The sequence below is a fragment of the Ictidomys tridecemlineatus genome, chromosome 3 (assembly GCF_052094955.1).
Source record: "Ictidomys tridecemlineatus isolate mIctTri1 chromosome 3, mIctTri1.hap1, whole genome shotgun sequence".
Lineage (NCBI taxonomy): Eukaryota > Metazoa > Chordata > Mammalia > Rodentia > Sciuridae > Ictidomys > Ictidomys tridecemlineatus.
Genome location: NC_135479.1, coordinates 19,428,723 through 19,440,796, shown reverse-complemented (window position 1 = coordinate 19,440,796; position 12,074 = coordinate 19,428,723). Strand labels below are relative to the sequence as shown.

At 37.2% G+C, this 12,074-nt stretch overlaps 1 protein-coding gene across 5 annotated transcripts in view; it reads right to left on the bottom strand.

Moving 5' to 3' along the window:
• Brca1 (BRCA1 DNA repair associated) overlaps window positions 1–12,074 on the bottom strand; it is a 68,985-nt gene that overhangs the window by 19,654 nt on the left and 37,257 nt on the right. For 4 of the 5 annotated variants that reach the window (XM_078040995.1, XM_078040996.1, XM_078040998.1 and 1 more), the window contains exons 12-14: window positions 11,267–11,438; window positions 2,969–3,092; window positions 793–986 (exon numbers count right to left, since the gene is read on the bottom strand). In XM_078040995.1, coding sequence (XP_077897121.1) covers window positions 793–986; window positions 2,969–3,092; window positions 11,267–11,438 — 490 coding nt within the window. The remainder of the gene's footprint in view (window positions 1–792; window positions 987–2,968; window positions 3,093–11,266; window positions 11,439–12,074) is intronic. The other variant, XM_078040997.1, reaches the window with a different exon arrangement.

Here is a 12,074-nt window from a genome sequence, read left to right as displayed (position 1 = left end):
ATAAGGAAGGAGAAGGAGGTTGAAAATATGAGAAAGACTCCATTTTCCTTCTTGCACTTACAATGATACCATTACATTTTCTATTTAATAAATCAACAGAAAGCACTACCAAATTAGAAACAGTAGACACCATCCTTGAAACATTTCAAAAAGTGTCATTCTGTCAGAAAGTAAGCAGATAAATAAAAGGTCTGAGATTCTTAAAATTGACCCTAATGAACCTGGCCAAATGCCACATTTGATGCCACGTAAAGCCTTTGATGATAATGTGTTTTTGAGGATTAATTAAAAACTTTCATTACTGATTAAAACTTTGATTTAAAAGCCATCCAAGATACTATCCATTAAAAGAGATTTATAAAGTATAAAATATATGGTTATTTGTATTCATTAATTCATAAATAAGAGGTTGCATTGGGATTCCGTTTTCTTTTCAATAAAGAACAGGTGTAAAACTTTACTCTAGGGCCTTAGAACTTTTATCTAATAGTTGAAGTAAAATATTTAGAGTATACTTGACTCCTTCATTCTTAAAACTGTTACTTAAACCAATATAAACAGATTAAAAAAATACAATAATTTTCAAGTAAACTTGGAGTAATTCAAGTGTTAACTCAAGCTATTTTTCAAAATTAGGCTTCAGTATAACAGAAGCATCCATGATAGGTTAGTATATCTGAAGTTGTACCACTGTGCCTGGCTTATGACTATATTCCTGATTAACCAGAATACCTTTATATAGGATTAAAATAAAATAAAGTGTTTTTTCTATTAGAATATCTGAAATATTACCTAGATCTTGCCTTGGCAAGTAAGATTGTTCCATTAAATCAGGTGGCTCAGACTTTTTCAGTTCTTGCTCTTCCACATCAACAATCTTAATGAGATCCTCTTGAGAGGGACAGTTTCTGTTTTGAAGACTCGTAGTGTGACTATGTGCAGACCACCTATTATCTACCAACTGGGATTTAGAAGTGGGAGAAGACCTGGAAAGATAGATGAAAGAAGAAAACCATCACCACCAACTCTGAAAGGACTGATCATAATTCCCAGGCAGCTAAAGCATAAGTGAAACAGTTCACTGTCAGAGAAATAAGGAATGACTAGTAAAAAAGCTCACATGACCTCCTAGAAGTCTGGATTCATGCTGCCTGCCAACATGCCATGGCTGACATATGACATCTCCTCTGAGGGGTTACTCTAAGGCAATATATCTCCTAGCTGTTGAAAAGCACATCAGTAATTTTTACCAAATTATACACCACCACTCACTCAAATTCTATATAGTATTCTACTTGAGTCCACACGAATATATTAGAATCAGACCTTTTACGAAGATAGAAATTTGATTAATGTTGACATCTGTATACTTATTCTTTCTACCTACTTTGGGCAGAATTTACAGAATCATCCTTATGCCTTGCCTTTTCAATGTCCAAAAACAAAAGTCATTTATAATGGACAGGGATGTAGCTCTGTAGTAGAGAGCTTGTCTAACATGTATGAGGCTCTGGGTTCAATCTCAGCATTGCCCCCCTGCCCCAAAAAGAAAAAAGCCAACCATTAAATATTGTTAGAATATGCAACCATAAGCAGTTCCTCTACTCTTTCAGGTGTTTAGGACTTTGAAAAAATAATTATCAATAGGTTTAAAGGGCTCAGACATTAATTACTTGAACATTTAATTACTGGCTTCTTACTATGAGTTAGGCATTAAAGTCAAACCCTGTGGACAGAAGATGAGCAATAACTGAATTACTAGTTGTCTAGTAGAGGGAGGAAGTTCAATTATGTGTAGGGTCTATGATAAAAGTCTCTATTTAATCTGAATATTAAGTGGACAGTTAGCTCAAATGGTTAAAGCAGGACAATGTGGACATTACTCCTAAACATGGCTTTCATGCCTAAAGAAACCAGATCTTTTCATTATCTATCACAATCACTAGCTTCAAAAATATATCCTTGGTTAGAAGCCAGGAGTGATTGTGCATGCCTATAATCCTAACAACGCAGAAGGCTGAGGCAGGAAGACTGCAAGTTTGAGGCAACTTGGTAAGGCCCTCGGCAACTTAGTGAGACCTGGCTTCAAAACAAAAGACTGGGGATGTACCTCAGTGGTAAAGCACTACTAAGTTTAATTCCCAGGACCTCAGTTAAGCTCAAAGGATTTAGAAAATAGGATGTGGTTAGATTATTGACAACCTAGCACCATTCCCAAAGTTAAGTAAGAAACATATACACGAAGGCACACGGTAGGGATTTAATAAATATGAATTCTTTATACTTTCTGGAGTGGTGAGATATGTGACCCTAATGGCTTGAGTATTTTTTAAAATATAAAGTGCTATACAGTCATATATAAACAATGTTTTGAACATACATCCTTTAATAATACTCTAAATAATTCCTGAGGTAAATCAACAGGCAATTTTTTTCTAGAAAGGCAAACATTTCAATCAGAGAAAGGGATGTCTTGGGGAAGTCTACCATCATCCTGCAGGCTTGCTCAGGTTTTAGTTCTATTCTATTTAATTTTTTGATTTTGTAGTGCTAGGCATTGAACACAGGGTGCTCCAATCACAAAGCAATATCCCCAGTCTTTTTTATTTTGAGACAGGGTCTTGCTAAATTGTCCAGACTGACCTCAAACTTGTAATCTTTCTGCCTTAGCCTCCCAAATAGCGAGATTACAGATGTGCCACCAGACCAGTCTAGGTTTTAGTTCTACCATAGTGTACTCTGACCTTCAAATAACTGTACAATTCTCATGTGTAGCTTATGCATTGTATAGGTCCTAAAAGCCTATATACAGTTAAAAAAAGGAAGTGTTAAAGAGCAAAATGAGAGGTTATAAATGCCTTTCTACAAGAAAAGAAAAAGGAAAAACCTGCAGAGTAGGGGGAAAATTAACAATAAGAGTGCAGTGCATACATATGTTACTTCAAGACCACAACTTGACATTTCTTACCTTTTTATTTCCAATTCTTTGTTTTTACTAATGGATCTATTTGGAGATACCCAGAACTTGTCAGGAGAAAGCTTTTTAGTATTCAGACTTACAGGATATTCATTACTTTTCTGTGACGTTAACACTGTTTAAATGGAACGAGAAAACAAAGAAATCTACTTTAATTCTTTGTCCTGATGGGTATAATTTAGGATATATATATATATACATATATATATATATATGTGTGTGTGTGTGTGTATAGAAATATTAAAAAATATATATTTTTTAAAACAATATTTTATTCCCTAGTTTTAGGTGGACACAATATTTTATTTTTATGTGGTGCTGAGGATCGAACCCAATACCTCATGCATACTAAGGCAAGCATTCTACCACTGAGGCACAACATCAGCCAGAGGATATATATTTAAAAAAAATTTTTTTTTGGTACCAGGGATCGAACCCAGGGGCAGTTAATCACTGAGCCACACATCCTCAGCCCTTTTTTTATTTTGAGATAGGGTCTCGCTAAGTTGCTTAGAGCCAAAGTTGCTGAGGCTGGCCTTAACCTTGCAATCCTCCTGCTTTAGCCTCCCAAGGTGCTGGGATTACAGGTACACACACCACATCCAGCAGGATATTTATTTTTTAAAAGCAGTGATCTGTACTAGGTGTGGTGGTTCAGAAATTCCAGCAATTCAGGAAGCTTGTAAATTTGAGGCCAACCCAGGCAATTTACTGAGATTGTCTCAAAAAATAAAAAGGATCTAGGCACAGTGGCACACTCCTGTAATCCCAGTTGCTTGGGAGGTTGAGGCAGGATCACGTGTTCAAAGCCAGTCTCAGTAAATTACAAGCCTTAAGCAACTCAGTGAGACCCTGTCTCTAAATAAAATACAAAAAAAGGGCTAGGGATGAGGCTCAGTGGGAATTGACCTCTGGTTCAATTCCTAGTACCAATAAAAATAAAAAGGGCTGGGAAGGTAGCTTAGTGGTAGAGCATCTCGGGATTCAATTCTCAGTACTGCAATTTAAAAAAAAAAAAAGTAAAAGCAGCAATCTGTGAATATCAAATTGGATGTATTGTCTACTCCAGGTTGGCAGATGAAAACTAGGGGACTCTACTATTGAGCTACATCCTCAGCTCTTTTAATTTTTATTTTGAGACAGACTCTCTAAATTGCCCAAGATGGCCTTGAACTTGCAACCCTCTTGCCTCAAGTTTCTCAAGTCAGTAGAATTACAAGTTGAGTACCACCTCGCCCAATTTGTTCTCCAATTTGTGCTCCAATTTGTTCTTAAATATTGGACAGAATTTTACAGGTATAAGTGATACAAGACAGGTGTTAGCACCAAATGGAACTAAATAATTAAAAAATAAAAATGAAGTCAGATATGGTGGTCAGGTCTGTAATCCTAATTACTCGACTCTGTTTCTTTTCTTTTGGTACCAGAGATTGAACCCAGGGGAACTTAACCACTCAGCCACAATCCCAGCCCTTTTTTACTTGTTATTTTACTTTATTTTTCTGTGGTGCTAGGGATTGAACCCAGGGCCTTGTGAATGTGAGGCAAGCACTCTACCAACTGAGCTATACCCCCAGCCCTATTCTTTATTTCGAGACAGGGTCTCACTAAGTTGGTTAGGCCTTGCTATGTTACTGAGGCTGGCTTTGAACTCCTAATCTTCCTGCCTCAGCCTCTGGAGCTGCTGCTGAAATTACAGGCATGCACCACTGTGACTGGCAACGACACCCTGTTTGATTGAACAAATGAGTGAGTAAATAAAAATGATAACAAAAAAGAATACAATTCAATAACTAAAAACACTCCGCTGAGTCAAGGCTAGAAAAAACATGTATTTCTATTTTTTGGATCTAAATGATCAGAAAATAGGAATACGTGTATTTTTATCTCTGCAGCAAACTAAATTATACCCAAACCCCTCAGGACATAAAAAGCATGAGAAAGCGCAAAGCACATTTCCTTTTCCTTCCCCACTGCCTGTACATCAAGTCTGAGTGAGATGGGGGTTTCAGCTTTTTTGCATGTGTTGGAGGAGTCAGATGAAGATAAGTAAGAAGAAGCAGGTCACATTTTGCTTCACATTTTAATTTACTAAAACAACAGAACAAAAACCAACTCCTCAAACAAACAAGCTGAAAAAATAAACACTTAAATATACAACACAAGATGCTAGCTGGGTACAGTGGAGCATGCCTATAATCCCAGCAACCCAGGAGGCTGAAGCAGGAGGACTGAAAGTCTGAGGCTGCCTGGGCAACTAACTTAGTGAGAGACTCTATCACAAAATTTAAAAAGGGCTGAGGATGTAGCTCAGTGGTAGAGTGTCCCTGGCTGCAATCCTCAGTGCAAAAAAATACTACCCCCCCCCAAAGAAAAAAAACCAATAAAACAAACAAACAAAAAGGTACTAGTGGATAAGGAACTTTGAAGTGACATAAGGAACTAATGAAATGGCATAAGAAGGGAAAAAACATAACAGACCTAAGGCAAAGTTCTGGCATTTTAGTACATTTTACTTATTAACTCCTCCAAATATATTATTGTGGCTTAAAGGCATAACTATTTAAAGAGAAGAGTGGTGGTGCACACCTGTAATCCTAGTGACTCAGGAGGCTGAGGCAGGAGGATTGCAAGCTTAAGGCCAGCCTCAGCAGCTTAGAGAAGCCCTAACCAACTTAGTGAAACCCTGTCTCAAAATAAAAAATAAAAAAGGGCTGGGGAGGTAGCTCAGTGGTACAGTGCCCCTGGATTCAATCCCCAGTTCAAAAAAAATAAAGTGTTTATCCTTTAAAAAGTCACTGATCATTGTAATTAATGTTGAGCTTTTAAATAGAAAAGCTAAAATTCATAAATAGAGGCAAAAAAATTTAAACAAAAGGTTTTATTAATTAAACTGCTTTTTTAAGACACTGCTAGGGGGGATAATCATTGATTTTCTGAGTTAATCTTCAAATGCATTATTCATAGTTTCTTTTATGCTCATCTTTTCTGGAACTGTAAGTTTCTAGGAACACAAGAACTCTGCGTAAAGCCACCAGCTGCTGAAAATAAGTAGGTCCTAACCATAAACTAACCATAAATATAGGTGTCATTTATCTTTCCAATACAGAGTGATAATTGATAAAGGAAATTGTGCAGCTTCTAAAGAATCAAACCATTGTGAAGGTGAAAAAGAAAGGGAAAAAAAGGAAAGGAAGGAAAGGGGAAGCTTCACATATAAACACAGCTACTAAAAAGCCACTTGGAACCAAGTGCAGTGGCACAAATCTTTAATCCAGGCAACAAAGGAGTCTGAGGTATGAGGATTGCAAGTTTGAGGCTAGCCATAGACATTTAGTGGAACCCTGTCTCAAAAGAAATATAAAAAGGGATTTAGTTCAGTGTAGCATGCACCAGGTCCTGGGTTCAACCCACAGCATTGCCAAAACAAAACAAAACAAAACAAATCACCAAAACATTTACCTTAAGCTAACCAGAGTCAGGAGTCAATAACTTAACAGTCTAAAAAACAAACAAACAAAAAGTTTTGAAAAGCAAAACTTTTCTGCTCTCCTTTTTCCTTAATTCTATTTCATTCTCTGAACAGTATGCCAAATCCACACCTTGTGATATCATGAACTATTTGTTGACTTTAAGAAAGTATAAATGTATGGATCCAGAGGTCAGGTTCCAGGATTGTGTAGAAATTTCAACCCCTTTTTTTGTGGTATTGGGGATTAAACCCAGGCACACTTTACCACTGAGCAACATCCCTAGTCCTGTTTTTATTTTGAGACAGCTGGCAAAGTTGTTAAGGGTTTCACTAAATTGCTGAAGGTCTTGCGGAGTTACTGAGATTATAGGTGTGTGCCAACATGCCTGGACTCTTTTAATTTTTTTTTAATTTCAAGACAGGGTCTTAGTAAGTTATCAAGTAAGTTGAGATCCTTCTGTCTCAACCTCCTGAGCAGCTGGAATTATAGGCCTGGCTCTGAAACTCCCTTAAATCATTCTCTCATCTGGGATCTTAATATGTTACATTCTTTTTGGGTAGGGAATTTGGGCTGGATTGAACATTTAATAAATTTATTGACTGTCCACTTTGTACTAAGCATTGTACAAATAACATTATTATTATTTTAAATATATTTTATTTTATGTGGTTCTGAGGATTGAATCCAGTGCCTCACGCATGCTAGGCGAGCGCTCTACCTCTGAGCCCCTACACGTAACTTATTGAGAATAATTTTCTGTTTTGAGATAGTGAGGCTCAGTAACTTATTGAGAGCTTGCCTAGCATGTGGGAGTTCAATCTGGGTTCAATTCTCAGCATCACATAAAAATAAATAAATAAAATAAAATAAAGGTATCATGTCCATCTACAACTAAAAATATTAAAAATAAATAGTAAAATAGAAAATATACAGCCCATAATGAAATTTGGCTTTAAAAAGTAACTAACCCATCCGGGCATGGTGTTACATGCAAGTTCAAAGCCAGCCTCAGTAACTCAGTGAAACCCTGTCTCAAAAATAAAAAGGGCAGAGGATGTGGCTCAGTGGTTAAGCACCTCTATGTTCAATCTCTGCTACCAACAAAACAAAACAAAACAAACTTTAAAAAAAAGTACCTAACCAATCCACCAACTAATTCAGAATTCTCAAGGAAGAAGCCTAGAAATTCTTTTTTTTCTTTTTGGTGCTAGGGATTAAACTCTGGGGTACTTAACCACTAAGCTACATCTCCAGCCCTTTTTAAATATTGTATTTAGACATAGAGTCTTACTAAGTTGCTTTGAACTCATATGATCCTCCTGTCTCTGCCTCCCAAGCTGCTGGGATTACAAGCAGGCACCACCATGCCTGGCTAAGAAGCCTAGAAATTCTTTTTTTTTTTAATTTTTTTTTTTTTTGAGAGAGAGAGAAAGAGAGAGAGAGAGAGAGAGAGAGAGAGAGAGAGAGAGAGAGAGAGAGAGAGAGAGGAGAGAGAATTTTATTTTTAATATTTATTTTTTAGTTCTCGGTGGACACAACATCTTTGTTGGTATGTGGTGCTGAGGATTGAACCCGGGCCGCACGCATGCCAGGCGAGCGCGCTACCGCTTGAGCCACATCCCGAGCCCAGCCTAGAAATTCTTAACAGTTGCTTCCAGGAATGAAATATATTGTAGGACAGAAAAGTTCAGGCATATCTTGCACTGTAATGGGTCATATTCTTACAAATGTTAACATTTATGGTTTGAATGATAGGAAATCCAGGAAGGAAATAAAAGTACCTGGTAAAAAATAATACTCAAATATTATTGGAAATAACCCTTTGTAAATAGTAGGAAGGCCTATGCTGAATAGGAGAACATTGATGTAAAAACCCTGGTTGGTTTATAATCTTTAAGACTATTGGGCCAGCATGATGGTACACACCAACAATTGCAGCAACTTGGGAGGCTGAGGCAGTAGGATCGAAAGTTTGAGGCCAGCCTCAGCAACTCAGAAAGACCTTCAGCAACCTGCCAAGACCCTGTCTCAAAATAAAAAATAAAAGAACTGAGGATGTGGCTCAGTGCTTAAGGGTCCCTGGGTTCCATTCCTAGTACTAACAACAAATAAACCAGATCTTGCTAGACATGGTGGCACACACTTATAATCCAAGTGACTCAGAGGCTGAGGCAGGAGGACTACATGTTCAGGGTTAGCCTGGACAATTTAGTGAGACACTATCTCAAAACAAAAAATTTAAAAAATAAAATTAAAAAAGGCTGGGGAGTTAAGCTGAGGATGTAGTTCAATGGTTGAGCACTTGTTTAGTATATGTGAGACCCTGGGAAAAAGGAACAAAATAAAACAAACAAACAAAAAAATTGTTGGGGATGTAGCTCAGTGGAAAACCTATTGATTCAATTCCTAGACACACACATAAGCATGCATGCGTGCGCGCGCGCGCGCGCACACACACACACACACACAGAGATAATAATCTACTACTTGACAAAAAATACAATGGGAATATAAGCTAATATTAGGGAGGAGCTAAAATTGGGTAAGGAATATGCAGGAACACTGCACTATCATTACAACTTTTCTGCAACTTATCCAAAATTATTTTAAAATAAAAAATCTACTTAAAAGTCATGAGTACAGCAGAAGGTAATCAAGTCTTTTTCCCAGGTTACGAAATTTGAGTTTCAGTTAGACCCATATCATCTTGAGGAAAAGGCTCACCCAACTAATTCAGAATTCTCAAGGAAGAAGCCTAGAAATTCTTTTTAAATTTTTCTTGATATTCTCTTTTAATTTTCATGAGTTGATAGCAAGGAGATACACAAAATATTTTCCAGGGCTGGGGCTATGGCTCAGTAGCAAAGTTCATGCCTAGCATGTGTAAGGCACTGGGTTCGATCCTCAGTACCACATAAAAAAATAAATAAAGGCATCTGTTCGTCTACAACTATAAAAAATAAAAAAATTTAAAAAGTTTTCCAAGTGAAGCCACAAAGAAATATTTTTGTTTCACAAAGAAACATTTTTTTCTGCAGATCTTCAGAAAAAAAGATGAACACACATATATGCCAAAGACAAGATAGTATATTTACACAGATATTCAAAGCCAGACAATAACATTTCATATCTTGGGCATTAGAACTGAAAGTCCAGTCTGTGTTCAGAATGAAGACTGTGAGAGTACCCTACAGAAAAGAACTCTACTAGGAATGGGACTCTGAGCTTCATTATCTAGGAGAATTAAATGAAGATGCAGTTACAAAGAAAGCATTTAAGGAAAATACATTTTGAAGCACTGCCATAGCAACAGAGTTTCTAGCTTCCATGCATGAGTTACTGTTTCTTTCTGAACATAAAAATACTGCAAGGCATACTTGTGGACCAAGAACACTGTTTTATATAGAGTTGAATTCCTAGAAAGACTCTAAAGAAAGCCGTCAGGCCCCTAGTAGGACTGTGGAAAGGAATACTGGAGAAAGGACTTCAACACTAAGTCAGCTAGGGGGTCTCTGAAATAGCTGTGAAGAGTACTTTGGGGGCTGGGGATGTGGCTCAAGCAGTAGCGCGCTCGCCTGGCATGCGTGCGGCCCGGGTTCGATCCTCAGCACCACATACAAAACAAAGATGCTGTGTCTGCTGATAACTAAAAAATAAATATTAAAAAAAAAAAAAAAAAAAAAAAGAGTACTTTGGGAGGGCTCACCATCCTTGCCTGTCCTTAAACACCAAGATCCCTATGTGGATCCCCTAACAAGTCTTTCTTCTCTGTGTCAATGTTTGTCCCTATTTAAAAGCTTGCCTCAAAAAAAAAAAAAAAAAAAGCTAAAACATCCTCAAAAATCCAGAAAACCAAAAACCTGCTCCTATCTGAAGTAGAGGAGGTCTCTTCTTATAAATCAGAAAGCACATTAACTATGTCTTTGTATTCTGACAAAGTGCTATAAAGAGTTTGTCTGAGCCCCCAATAGCTTTCTGATATTATGGGGTTACCTTTTGCAAATTTCCACAATTACACTAAGCTTCCAAGAGCAAGAACTATACTGTCAGTCTCCTACAGGCTCTTCATAGCCTGTAGGTACTTATAGGTTCTCAGACATGGACATGAATAAATGTCTTAGGTCCCTCTAAATGGCACATAAGTTGGAACAGGGACTAGAACCAAGGCTCCCAGATTATCCTTAGAGTGACTCAGTAAACAGGAGGCGAGCAAAAGTCATAAAGCTTTGGAATTAGGCCTACTTTTCAGAAGGAGATAGGCTTAGGACAGTGCTTAAGATACTGGCACTCAGGGAGGTGGCTCAAGCGGTAGCACGCTCGCCTGGCATGCATGCAGCCCGGGTTCGATCCTCAGCACCATATACAAACAAAGATGTTGTGCCCGCTGAAAACTAAAATAAAGAAAGAAAGAAAGAAAGAAAGAAAGAAAGAAAGAAAGAAAGAAAGAAAGAAAGAAAGATACTGGCACTCAGGTGCTGGGTTTGTGGCTCAGTGGTAGAGCGCTTGCCTAGCATACCTGAGGCTCTAGGTTCAATCCTCAGCACCACATTAGAAATAAAATAAAGATATTGTGTCTACCTCAAATTAAAACTAAATAAATAAGTAAATAATAATAATAAAAAAAAAGATACTGGCACTTGGACTGGGGTTGTGGCTCAGCAGAACGCTTGCCTAGCACATGTGAGGCCCTGGGTTCTAACCTCAGCACCGCATATAAATAAATAAATAAAATAAAGGTATTGTGTCCAACTACAACTAAAAAATAAATATTAAAAACAAAAAATAAAGGTACTGGCACTTGGCTGATATTACAGACCTTCACCTGATAGGTTTTGTTCCAGATCTGGCAGATCCTCAGGGGCACAAGAGTCAGCTACCAGGGAAGGGGAGTTGTCAGAAGACTGGCTCCCATGCTGTTCTAGCACTGCTTCCAGTTGAGCCATTTCCTGCTGGAGCTTTATCAGGTTATCTTGCATGGTATCCCTCTGCTGCAAAAACAAGAAAGGACACCAAGAAAATTATACATTTTGAAAAACTTGCCATAAAACAAAAATATGTCACACCAATTAATTTTAACATGGGAAGTGAAATCACCTAGTATGGAATTATAAGTTCGGGCTGAACACCTTTTATTTCAACCATATTTATGCAAATTAATGTCCTTGAAATTATTTCAAAATGATGTTAGAAGGGGAAAAAAAAACACCCTCCAATTCTCACAAATAGACTTGCTTTATTGTGATGTCTTTTTGTAGCTGGTTATCACTGGGGGGTACAGCTCAATGGTAGAACATTTGTCTAGCCATGTGTGAGGCCTTGGGTATAATCCCTAACACCACAAAAAGCAAAAATATAAAATAAAATAAAGGTAGGAAGTGAAAAAATAATTTAGGTACTTAAGCACTATTGATATTTAAAATTAGCACAAATCTGATAACATTTCACACTGCTGTTTCTAAGTTTTGATATTATGAAATTCATAAGACTTTAAAATTAGTCCCCACAAAAATCTTGATTTTTTAAAAAACTGATATAATGTTGAATATTTCTTATGGTATTTTACAAAATACTATCAATAATCCTGCCTACATTATTAGCTTATGAGACTCTTCCTTTTCTGGGAT